A 13,618-nucleotide genomic window follows, 5' to 3' on the forward strand; every position below is an offset into this window, starting at 1 on the left:
TTATTAATTTTTATGATCATTGGACCAATGTTAGTAAGACATTGTCAATGTCTTATAATTGTCAAAGTAAGGTATCGCCCAGTGTGAGTTATTCTTAGTTGTCCAGGGCATTGAGAGGTTAGGTTTCTTAATCATAGTCACACAGCTAACATGGCTCCATGGTCATAATTGAATTCAGGTTTCCTCATGCCAAGGTACATCTACTAAGCACTATACCATGCCATTTTCCTATTCACTGGGGGGGAGAGGGGGGAAGAGTGAATATTATGTAACTAGCTCCCAGAAAAAACACTGGAATAATCCATCCAGCAATGGCCATGGAGATGGGAGAAAATGGATCTTAAAACTTACATCCCTTACTCTTACATAAACAGGTCTGGGATATTCAGAGAGGTCACATCTTGCACAAACTAGAGATGGTAGAAGATACAGAAGTGACAGGGGTAGTTGCAGTTCGAAAACATATATTCTTAACAGTGGGATGGAATCGGAAAATCATCCTTTATGATTGCTCAAAATCTGAGGTAAGTTAGCCTAAAGATAAGGGAAGATAGATTGCCCTTGTTCCAAATCATTATTTGGCTGTGGAACTAATCAGATGATAATATATCTTATTAAATGAGAAGTCCTAGATTCTCTTAGTTTCATTTATTCACTTAAAGCTCAGTGGTAGAGACAAAACACAAAGAAAAAATAACTATCTTCTAAGGAATATGAAGATTAATGAAAGTAATAGAGAACATATAAAATATATAAAAATGACAATTACACTTATATGTACAAATAAGTTCAAATCAATATGCTAACAACAAAATGATAATTATTCCTATATTTCCTACATTCCTGCATTCCTAAATGAAGGAAATACTAATTCATAGTATTGAGTCCCCTCTCTAAATTCCTATAGCATCCCTAGTCTGAACCATTCATATGATGTATCCTATTCCTTATTTCCTTGGCATCATCCCTTGAAATCAACCAATAATACCACTGTGACATACTTATGACTTGAATCTGTGACTAGTTTAAAGCTTCCTAAAATCAAAATCTATATATTATTTATTTCTTATTCCCCCACAACTTTTCAACAGTTTAGAGCAATATTTTTAATTAGCAAGCATTTTTTCTACACCTCCCCCCGCCACTACCCTTCAGAAAACAAGAAAACCCTTTGTTTTAAAAATGCATAGTCAAACCAAAAAAAAAAAAAATTCTATGTGATTATAACCAAAAATGTCTCTCTTTCTGCATCTTGAACAGAATCAAAGTTGGGTCATTTTATTAATCAGAGTTCTCAAGTTATTCCAAGTTGCTTTTCTTTAGAATGTTATTTTATGAATCTTTCTCCTGATTCTGCTCATCTCACAATACATCAATTCATACAAACATATGGCTTTTTTTTAAGATAATCCAATCTTCACCCCTTTTATAAATGAGAAACAGCATAAAAATTCTGAGGTTTTGAAGTAGGATAACATTTTGAGAAATGCTCTGTAAACATTCATCAAGTTCCCACAGAGTACAAAGTCATTTAGAATATATCCACGGTATATAGAGAGTGAAGAGGTCCATACTTGTCCTTTGAAGGCAAAACAAATATATAATCAGCATAAACATGTTGAGAGAAATATAGTAATTTCAAGAGTCAGCTGAGGGGGAGGAATGAATAAGTGAGGTGGGAGAAATAAACCACTAGATTGCTAAAGGGAAATAAAGTTGATAGTTATACCACTGGTTTGTCTAATTACTAGTAGTTAGATACACTCTAACTATCCCCAGAGGACACTCACTCGTTATCAAAGGTGGTCTATTGAATAAGTTATGCTATTAGCATTGGAGAGGGGGTACACCAACAGTCTTGTGAGTCCCGCAGTTAGCTTATATTAATAGAATTCTTTGATTCTCTCTAGACTTCATATATTCCTGCAGACATGTCTTGGAAAGGGGGGCAACTACATAAAGAAGATATTTTAGCAGTGGATTACTGTCCTCCTCTTGACCTCCTAGCTACTGCCAGTTTTGATGGAGAAATTATTCTGTGGAATGTGGAAACTCAGCGTCCCCATCACTATATCAGAAAGGTATCACGTGAAAGGTAAAGATGTTATTTTCAGAGGCAAAAATTGGATGAATAATAAAAATAACTAACATTTACCTAATGCTTTACTATTTGCCAAATACATTACATAAAGTAATAATAATAATAAATAGGTAGCATATGGTGTTTTAAGATTTGTAAAGGACTTTATAAATATTCTCATTTTATCCTCACAACAACCCATTTTCCATTGTATAAATGAGGTAACTAAGGCAGAGAAGTTAAGTGACCTGCCCAGGTTCACAAAACTTGCTAGTCAATGTCTAAGGCAAGTTTAAAATTAAGTCCTCATAACTCCAGATCAAGTATTCTATATTCGTGGGATCATCTAGTTGCTGCTCATGTTATTTCATATGACACACTAATTTTGTGAGATAAGTAATAATAATAGCACTTTAAAGTTTAAAAGCATTTCCATGGCAACAACCCTGTGAGATAGGTGCTTAAATATTATTCTTCAGTTTTATCCATGAGAAAACTAAAATTCAGAAAGATAAAGTACCCAAGAGTCACATAGTTGGTAGGTAAATGACAAAGGTGGATTTCAAATTCACCTCTTCTGAGGACAAATACAAACTGCTTTGGAATCTAAGAGGATAGGGTCAGCTATATAAATGGTTTTTTTCCAAGTTAAATTATTTGGTGACCAGTGAAATGGAGACCTTATTATTAATAGATTATCTTTTTCATAGTCATTTATTTTTACATAAATCTCAGAAAATGTTGCCTTATACTAAAAATTTATATTAAGTTCTTCTTAAAATATCTTCATAATGGAGGGGATATCCTGTGAGGTTGTTTTTCCCCCACAGTTTGTCGTCCTAAAACTTTGAAGGTGGGGTGGGGAAGGGAGAAGGTGAGAGAGGAAGAGAGATAGAGAGGGAAAGAAGGAGAAAGGGGAGAGAGGGAGAAATGGAGAGACAGAAGATCAGAGAGATATTATTATGCTAGGCAAAAAAAAAAAAAGGCCATGGTCCCTTACATTTCAGTAAAGGAAATTAATTCATAAAGACAAGGTGGAAAGTAGTTGAGATGGAGCATAACTATATTAGGGCTAGGAGAAAAGAGAGACTGGAGTTGGATCCTATCAGTGAGTAAGTTGGAAAGGAAAAGAGCAGTTTGGTTGGAATTTCTGATGATATGAAAGTTCTAGGTAAAGATTCACCAATCATCATGTCAGCTCCTATGTGGTATCATCCTGGCTATAGAAGCAGGGATCCAGTAGAAGGCAATAGTTCAGAAGGTAAGAAAAACCAGAAAGAAATAAGAGAAAATGACTACAATTTGTGATTTGAGGGACCTGCCAATATAGACCAACAAAATGGAAGAGTAGTAATCATCCTTTTTAAAGAGCTGAGCTAGCAGGACAAAGTAGCAAGAGTGCTGTACTTGAGGTCAGAGACCTCAGAGAAAATATTGGCTTCAACACTTACTAGCTATGTGATCATGGAAGCCACTTAATCTCTCTGTGTCTATTTCTTCCTTTATAAAGCTGGAATAATAATACTGGCACTACTTATTCCATAGAGATGCTGTGAAGAAGGAACTTTATAAAATTTAAACCACTACAAAAATATGAGCTACCACAGTTACTTACCTGGTAAATAATTTTGCCAAGCAAGTAGTTAAGTACTATCTGTAGTATCTTCCTGAAAGAAAGAAGATTTCTACCCCCAGATGACAGGTAGACCAACACGAGTTAAATATGTTAAAGTATAAGTTAAATACAATATATGTATACATGTCCATACAGTTATTTTGCTGCACAAGAAGAATCAGAGTTTGAAATAGTGTACAATTAACCTGTGAAGAAAATCAAAAATGCAGGCAGGCAAAAATAGAGGGATTGGGAATTCTATGTAGTGGTTCATAGTCATCTCCCAGAATTCTTTCACTGGGTATAGCTGGTTCTATTCCTTATTGAACAAATGGAACTTATTTGGTTCATCTCATTGTTGAAGATGGCCAGATCCATCGGAATTGATCATCATATAGTATTGTTGTTGAAGTATATAATGATCTCCTGGTCTTGCTCATTTCACTTAGCATCAGTTCATGTCAGTCTCTCCAGGTCTCTCTGAAATCCTCCTGTTGGTCATTTCTTACAGAGCAATAATATTCCATAACATTCATATACCATAATTTATTTAGCTATTCTCCAGTTGATGGGCATCCACTCAATTTCCATTTTTTGGCCACTACAAAGAGGCCAGCAGCATTTCTTAAAACCAAAGCAAAATAATTAATGATGTTACTTTACTTGACTCAGTCTTCTCCTGCCTACTTTCCATTTTTATGGAGGAGATGCTCAGAATGCTTACGTGCTGAAGGGATAATGTGTTCACAACACAACAAACAGGAAACATCTCAACCTCAGGTGTGACCACAGCAATGAGGCATGATCTATTTAGTCTTCATTTCACTTGGGAGCTAATAAAATAAGTTCAGTAGTAGTTCTATTTGTAAATTTTAGCTAGAAATGTCCAGAAAGTATTCAATTAAGTAGCAAAGATTCAAATAAGGAAGAAGAATCCAGAGTTAGAGAGATCCATGAAAATACGGAGCTGCAGGTGACGCATTGGATAAGAGCACCAGCCCTGAAGTCAAGAGGACCTAAGTTCAAATCTTGTCTCAGACACTTAACACTTCCTAGCTGTGTGACCCTAGAAGAGTCACTTAACCCCAATTGCCTCAACATGATAATAATAATAAAAAGGAGCTGTAACAGGTAAGTAACTGCTAGACAAACTAAATCAAAGTTCTATTTTTCCTCCTATAATCATCACTCTAATGTTTCTAAAACTTTTTTAAATTTATTTTTAATTTATTGAATAAAACAAGCATTTCTAAAACATAGTATCAAAAATGTTTGCACATGAAAATGCAACTCTACTTTTAATGAATGACTTGCTAATCCTTTTAAGTACACAACAATTATCATATGAATTTTTTCCTTTTTTTCTCCCTCCCACCTTAGAAATGGTTACCATTAGACATAAGTAGGTATATGTATATGTTTGTGTTATATATGTAAAATTATTCTATATATATTTTCATATATATATAAGATATTTTATTTTGACAGAAACTTTTTTCTGTGACTTACTGTTTTTGTTATATGATTTTTATGTTTATGGCTTTCTTAATATTATACCAATATAAGATCTCTGAAATAACTTCAATCTGGTCTTAATTTGTAACTTTTTAAAATATGTTCTTTTAATATTCTTTGCTAATATTTTTGCAATATTGTGCATCTTTACTTTTATTTCTTATTTTGTCACTTCCTTGTTTAGGTATCAGGACCATATTTGACTCATAGGAGCTTCTTTCCCCATTTTTGCAATTTATTTATGTAATATTAGGAATATTCATTGGATATTTGATAAAAATTCACTTCTAAATCTATCTGGTTCTTTTTTTTTATTTTTTTAGTGTAGAATTAGAGGATTTTTAGACTTTTTTATTTTTAAAAATAATTATACTTCATTTTAACATTCATTTTTTTTTTATTTTGAGTTCTCAATTCTCTCACTTCCTCCAGCCCTTTCCATCCTCATTGAAAAGGCAAGTAATATGATATTATCCTGTGAAGTCATGTAAAACATATCTCTACATTAATCACATTGCAAAAAAATTTTAAAAAATTAAGTGGTGCTGTAAGAAATGATGATCAGGTTGATTTTAGAAAAACATGAAAAAACTTGCATGAAATGAGCAGAAAAGAATGTGCTGCATACAGTATTGTTCAAAGCTTATTGTGCAAAGAATAACCGCGAATGACAAATCTATTCTTAGTAAATGAACATTAAAATCAATGACTAACAACTTATGAAGGAAAATGCTATCTACTTCCAGAGGAAAAAAAAATTGATATGTGGAAGTATGTATTGAATGCTTCCACACATATATCTATACCAAATGTTGGCCCTCTCAAAGGTAGTGTTGAAGTAGAAGAAGGAAAACAAAGTGAAATAACCTTTGATACAAATGTATCCTTTTCTTTTTTCTTTAATTTCTTTGAAAAACAGATAGAGTAGATATACCTGGGTTAAAAGATATAAACAATTTTATATTCCTTTGGGCTTTCTGTTCTTCAGTTCACTATTCCATCAATAGTTCATTAATATCTCTATTTTCCACATCAGTTAAAAAAAGTACTTTTTTTTTCTCTCACATTAGTTAATCTGATAGCTGTGAGGTGGGAGTAAGAATTGCTTCAGTTTGCATTTCTATGATCAATTTTGATTTAAAGCATATTTTTCATATTATTTGTTGATAGCTTTGATTTCTTCTTCTGAAAATTGTTCACATACTTTGATCATTCATGAATTAGAAAATGGCTTTTTTTTATAAATGTCATAAATTTGTCTCAATTCTCTACATATTTGAGAAATTAAGCCTTTATCAGGAGCTTCTTATTTATTCCCCAATTTCTTGCTTAATTTCTCAAATAGACTTAATTTCTCAAATATTAAGCCTTTATCAGGAGCTTCTTATTTATTCCCCAATTTCTTCCTTTCCTTTCAATTTTGACTACATTGGTTATATTTGTGAAAAAAAATTAATTTTATCTAATCAAAATTATCATTTTAAATTCCCATGATGATCTTTATCTTCTTGAATAAAACAACCAAAAATCAACAAAACTTTTTCAATAAGGGCATGACTTAGACATGTGCTTTAGAAATATCAATTTTTCTGACAATGTAGAAGATGAATTGAAAAAAGGAAGTTGTAGAGAATCCAGTTAAGAAAGTCTTGTGATAGTTCTGGCAAGAGATAATGGTGACTTGGACAAGAGTAATTGTAACATGAATAAAAGGGGATGGGTGCAAGAAATGCTGGGGGATTAAAAAGACAAGTTTTGATCATTATGAGATAAGTAGGAGTGAGGAGTAAAGATGAATCCTATATTAAAAGCTTGGGTAACTATTGAAAGTGATATCTTCAACCAAAGTAGCGAAATTAAAAAATTTATGGGGAAAACAATGAGTTCTAACTTGAAGTTCAAGATATTATAGATCATTTTGGTGGAGATTCCCAGAGGTCACTTAGAGATATGGGACTGGAACTCAGGAACGTGACAAAGGGTGGTTATGAGGATCTAAACACAAAGATGCTGATTTGAATACATGGAAATTGATGAAATCCCCAAGAGTAAGATGGAAAGAGAGAAAAGGGGAAGACCAAGGAAAGATACCTGATGTACACACACACATACACAGCAAGAGAGAATATAAATGGTGATCCTGCAAAAAATATAAATGATGATTCTGAGAAAGGTTTTTTCTAATACGTAGGAAGAGAACCATGACAATGTAATGCAAAAACTCATGGAAGAAAAAGCATCCAGAAGGTAGGATTAGTCAACAGTGCTAAATGATGCACAGAGGTCAACAATAATAAGAAAAGGAAAAGTCCATTATATTTAGCAATATAGAAATCATGAGTCACTTTAAAAAGAACAATTTCAGTAAAGTAGCTGGAAGGAAACTAGATTATAAGGAGTTGGGAAACAATGAAAGCAGAGTATATGTTATTTTTTCTTCAGAGTTTAAATGTTAAAAGGGCAAAGAGATATAATGCTGTAGTTTGAGGGCATGATAGTGGCAAATGAAGGGTTTTTTTTTTTTTTTAAGATGAAAGAGCTCTAAGAAAGTTCAAAGGCACCAAGGAATGGATAAATAGATAACTAAGCATTGCCCAGAAGTACTTGGGGAATTGCTTTGATGAATTAATGGTTTGTAATAGGCATATTTATCACCTTATATATATTCTTTAAAATCTTTTCTCCTGAATTAGTTAAATATTCTCTTTGTAATCATACTTTTAATTGATTTTCTAGATTTTTTAAAGACAACATAAAAGTAAACTTCAATCCATCTTCTATTCAAAATAGCACAAACTCTGAGATGATAAAACACAACTGGGAGTGATATATTATCTAACTATACTCCCTAACCCTTACTATACTCTCTATGCTAAAATTTAAAACCATTCGATTCCTTTGGATAGAGAAAATAGCTGAAGAGGAACTTCTTATTTGAAAAAATATTAAAACAATAATTATTAAAAGTTAAGAAATTACAGGGTTTTTTTTTTCATCTTTCCTCAGAGATTTTACTTTATCCATTTTAGTTCATTAGGTCCTGTGAATAAGCTATTTTTCCTACAGCATCGTTGCATAAATCATTCGCTAAAGAAATCTGCAGTTCTTATAAGTGCTGAGACAGGAACCCTCCACTGGTGGAGTATCTTTGGGAAAAGAATGGAATATGGTAAGAAACAGATTATGACTGTCTCATAGCTTCAGAGACTTTGAGCTTAAAGTATGGTACAGAAGAAACCTGATAAGGAGAGTTGGATTCCAGTCTTAGAGCTGTCATAACTATGTAAAGTTCCCTAATAATTTTGAATCTCAGTTGCTATTATCTATAAAATTAGATGTTTTCTGAAAGGTGCCTCCATCTCTCAAATTATATTATTCTACTTTTAATTAGCTGGTTTTACTATGTGTTCTAGTTCCACAAAGTCCATTGCTGCCCTTCTGTATTCCAGCCAAATTCTTGTTGTTCCCTAAGCATATCTAGTTCTTTTCCATTCCAATAATCATTGCTCACACTTCTTCCTTTACCTAAAATATGTTTCCTAAAATATCTATAAAAAATACTTGCTGTTGTTCAGTTCTTTACTTATGGATGACTTTATGATACTATGGACTACAGTACCAATATTGCTCACAGAGTTTTCTTGGCAAAAATATTACAGTAGTATATCATTTCATTTTCAGTAGATTAAGGTAAACAGAGTTAAGTGACTTTCCCAGGGTTCTATAACATAAGTGTCTGAAGTTAGAGTTGAACTCAGGTGTTTTTTGACTCGAGGCACAGTGTTCTATTCATTAAAAAATCTAGAGGCAAATTAGCTTCTCCATGAATCCCATCTACCCTGATTTGCCACCTTGATTCATCATCCCTCTAACCAGAATTAATCTTCTCTATTTCAAGCATTGTGCTTGTACTTTTCCTGAGACACTAATCCCATCTCATTATCCTTTTTTACATATTTATTGCCTTACCTCTTCAATCAGACAATAAGCTTCTTGTGACCATTGCTCACACTTCCAATCTTTTATCTAAAGCATGTTTCTTGAGATCAAAAATTCTGTTAATTTATCTTTATACAAGCACACCCATATATTCAGGTAGACAGACAGATAGATGAATATAGAAATAAGTAAATATACACACACATGTCTCCTCCCCACAATGTTTGTTAAATGAATGATGATATAGCAAAAATAAAAAACAAAAAAAACTCTTCCTGCATCCTAGAACCTCCTTGCTGCTGCAAAAACTGGCCTATAACCAGCACACTAATTAAATTCTCAGGATGCCTAAACAAAATTTCCCAGGACTCAATCTGTACTCAATCAAGTAGGAACTGTTGTTCCTATTCCTCCTCTTTGTAAATTTCAAAAAGTATATTGCCTATTATGCAAAAATGTCAGTGCTACTTTGGTCCATCAGTAGTGATTTTCTCTGTTTTGAACTTTTCTTATTGTTTTGTTACATTTCTCTCTCTCTCTCTCTCTCTCTCTCTCTCTCTCTCTCTCTCTCTCTCTCTCTCTCTCTCAGCTGAGGCAATTGGGATTAAATTACTTGCCCAAGGTCACACAACTAGGAAATGTTAAGTATCTGAGACCAGATTTTAACTCAGTCCTCATGACTTCAGGGCTGGTGCTCTAGCCATTGTGCCACCTGTCCCTGTTTTGTTACATTTCAACAGATAAAGGCTGAGATTATTTCTATAATGTAGTGAGTCCAGAGTTACTTTGGTAACTGGTGGATACTATTATATTGAAGACCTATTCCTATTGACTGTTTTACTGACACCATCATTACCAGTAGCCTCTTCCCAATCAACATACACATAAAGACTGTGAAGAGCAGACATTAATAATAGATAACTCTTAAAGTGTAATGGGCTGAGGCTTGAGTTGATGCACTGAGGTCCCAAGCACATGAGGCTAAATAGTAATTGGACCATACTCTATTAATATATAAGCTTGGAGAAAGAATGGCCCCCACCCACTCTTTGTGCAAGTCCTGATGTGTTGTATAGGAAATGACGATTTTGGTGGGTGGAGGCAGGGGAGTGGAAAAGGAAGGGGAGAGGAGAGCTCAGATTAAAGAATCCATTTTAGTTGAGAAAAGCCTTCAAAGTCATAGGGATAAGCTCTGAACTGAGGGTCTCACTAGTTGGATATGACTCCCCCTTGGTTGTCACAAATTTACAGAATGAGTTAAAATAAAATTAAGTCTTTTTCATTCTCTTAAAACATCTCTTGCTACTTGATGATATAATTGAATGGATCTTCAAAATAAATAAAATATTTATGACCAGATCCATTTACAGCTTCTCTACACACACACACACACACACACACACACACACACACACACACACACGAGTCCCTTCTTTCTCTCTCTTTTTGAGATATTTACTTTAGAATGCTATTTAATTGCTTTCAATCACCTCCAACTCTTTATGTCCCCTTATGGAGTTTTCTTGGCAAAGATACTAGAGTAATTTGGCATTTCCTTTTCCAATTAATTTCACAGATGAAGAAATTGAGGCATACAGGGTTAAATGACTTGCCCAAGATCATATAATTAATAAGTATCTGAGGAGATGTGAACTCACATTTTTATGACTCCAGGCCTGATGCTCTGTGTACTGCACCACCTAGCTGTCCTTGAATCAGCCAAATTGGAAAGACCTTCAGCATGGTTCAACACCAGACTGAGTTGGACCAACCCAGCTAAGAGTAGAGGGACTTATTACCAATAGGTTGGTCTTTAAATAATAAATTCCTTTGCTGGACTAACCAATGAAAAAAAGAAAAAGAAAATAGTTCTCAGTTCACAAACCACTTTGGCTTTCTCAATGAGAATGGCATAATTATGTAAAAGAGGGAAAAGGTGCTCAATCTCATAATTTTACTTATAAACAATTTTTTAGTGCTCTAGATTTGAGATCTTTGTCTAAGGATCAATAAATCATACTGTTATAAAAACTAAATCACATCAATATTTTAAAACTCATAATTAATGAAATTAGACAAAAAAAGCAAAATGCAGCTAAATTGAAGGATAGATTACAAATTCACCTTATATATTCAAATATGGAATTCATAGGCTCAGAGGAATTAGTGATTTTGTTTCATCAAATACCCAAAGAAAATGAATCTCATTTCATAGAAGAATTGATTATCTACTTTGCCATGTTCATGATGAGTATAAAAAAAGAGGGTATAATGATGATAGTTGTAGTTTTTGCACTAAAATCCAGAACCTTATGCTTCTGGTATAATGATAACTATCTTTTCCTGTCATGTGAGAGACTGAGGTTCAATTCCTTGATGTGGAGGATACCTCTTTTTTCTTTGAGGTAGAGGGATGGGGAAAGAATAAGCAACCATCAAGCATCTACTATGTGCCAAGCATTTTACAAATATTATCTCACAATAATCCCATGAGGAAGGTACTGTTATTATCCTCATTTTCTAGATGAGCAATCTAAGGCAGAAGTTAAGTATGCAGAGATGCAGAGGAATAAAGAGGAGATTTAGTTTCTTAAAAAACTTAAATTTAGCCCTAGGATACTATTTCTGGGAGCCAAGGTGGCAGAATAAAAAGTGAATTACTGTAACTCTTCCATATTCACCTCTGGGCAACCATAAAATAGCAACCCATGACAGATCTTGAAACAGGGAAGCTAGGTAGACTCCAGCTCTTTAGCCAATGAAAAAGAAAGTACAAAGCTAATTGAGGAAAAAATATCTTAAAAATTAATGATAATACTAATAACTCCATGAGATTTCAAAAATTAATTAAACAAATGTAAAAGATTTTTAAAATTTAGGAAAATATAAAATTCCTCATGGGAAACACAATTGACTGAGAAATAGGTCCAGGAGAGACAATATCAGAATTCTTGAACTACCTGAAAACCAAAATCAAAAGGAAGTTGTGATTATCAAGAGATTTGCAAGGAAAATTGCTTTAATATCCTGGAACCAGAGGGCAAAATAAACATTAGAAATCTACCAATCATCTCAGGAAGTAGATCCCAAAATAAAAATTTCAAGGAACAGTATAGCCAAATTTCAAAACTATCAGATCAAGATAAAAATAACACAAATGATCAGAAAGAATTCAAACATCTGGAAGTCACAATCAGGATCATATAGGATTTGGCAGCTCTGCCATCAAATTTTAGTCCTGCCATTTATCTGCCTATGTAACTATGGTCATATTACTTAATTTTTACAGAAATCAATTTCTTTATAAGATCAAAGGATCTTGACCTGGAGATTGTGGTAAGGAATCTATGGATAGATTTCAGGAGATCTATGAATATGAATGAGGAAGAAAAATCATATTTTTATTTTCACTAACTTCTAACTGAAATTTTAGCATCCTTCAATTATGAGTTTTAAAAAATGTTATGTTAAAAAGGGATTCTCAGATCCCACCAGATTGCCAAAGAAGTCCATTACACCAAAAACAAACAAAAATTTAGAATCACTAACTAGACTAGATGATCTCTAAAAATTCAACTATAAATTTATAATCCTATGAATTAATACTAAACACGTGCTACCTCAACTCAACTCAAATTTCTCAGAATTATTCACCTATACTTTTCTTCCTACAATGAAATATATCCCTAAATCCCACTGAGTCTAATCCCTTATCCAAGAGTTTACTATAGAATTTATTTACCACATTCTCATATTTTTTTTCTATTGTTCCTTTCCCATTCCCTCCTCCTCACCTATATACATACCTACTCCACTTTAATCAATCCTATTAAGACCTTTTTAGTCCTTGTATCTCCACTCTGTTGTCTCCATCTTTCTCCTCATGGTTAAACTTATCTGAAAAGTGGTATTTGCCTGATACTTGTATTTCCTCACTACCTGTCCATCAATTAGGAACCATTCATCAAGTGCCAAATATGGCTCAGGCTCTGTACTAACTACTAGAGATACAAAAAGAGACCAAAGTCAGTCCCTTTTCTCAAATAGAACCATCTTGTTTCCACTCTCACAATTTTAAAATTCCTTCTGCCACTAATGCAACATTCTGCTTACCAAATCTAAAGAATGGCTTTTCTCCAATCCCCTATAAATCTGAAACATTTGGCTATGTAAATCTACTCCCTATTACAATACAGTAGTACCTTGTCACCTTCTGGGCTTCCACAACAATTTTATCTCTTACTTACATGAACTGATACTAAGTGAAATGAGCAGAACCAGGAGATCATTATATACCTCAACAACGATACTGTTTGAGGACATATTCTGACGGAAGTGGATCTCTTCGATAAAGAAAGCTTTAATTGATCAAAGATGGACAGAAGCAGCTACACCCAGAGAAAGAACACTGGGAAATGAATATAAACTGCTTGCATTTTTGTTTTTCTTCCCGGGTTATTTATACCTTC

At 33.5% G+C, this 13,618-nt stretch overlaps 1 protein-coding gene across 1 annotated transcript in view; it reads left to right on the plus strand.

Moving 5' to 3' along the window:
• LOC127560555 (WD repeat-containing protein on Y chromosome-like) overlaps positions 1–13,618 on the plus strand; it is a 115,797-nt gene that overhangs the window by 72,845 nt on the left and 29,334 nt on the right. Inside the window, exons 14-16 of the mRNA XM_051995231.1 lie at positions 375–524; positions 1,911–2,095; positions 8,240–8,379. Coding sequence (XP_051851191.1) covers positions 375–524; positions 1,911–2,095; positions 8,240–8,379 — 475 coding nt within the window. The remainder of the gene's footprint in view (positions 1–374; positions 525–1,910; positions 2,096–8,239; positions 8,380–13,618) is intronic.

The sequence above is a fragment of the Antechinus flavipes genome, chromosome 4, assembly GCF_016432865.1.
Source record: "Antechinus flavipes isolate AdamAnt ecotype Samford, QLD, Australia chromosome 4, AdamAnt_v2, whole genome shotgun sequence".
NCBI lineage: Eukaryota > Metazoa > Chordata > Mammalia > Dasyuromorphia > Dasyuridae > Antechinus > Antechinus flavipes.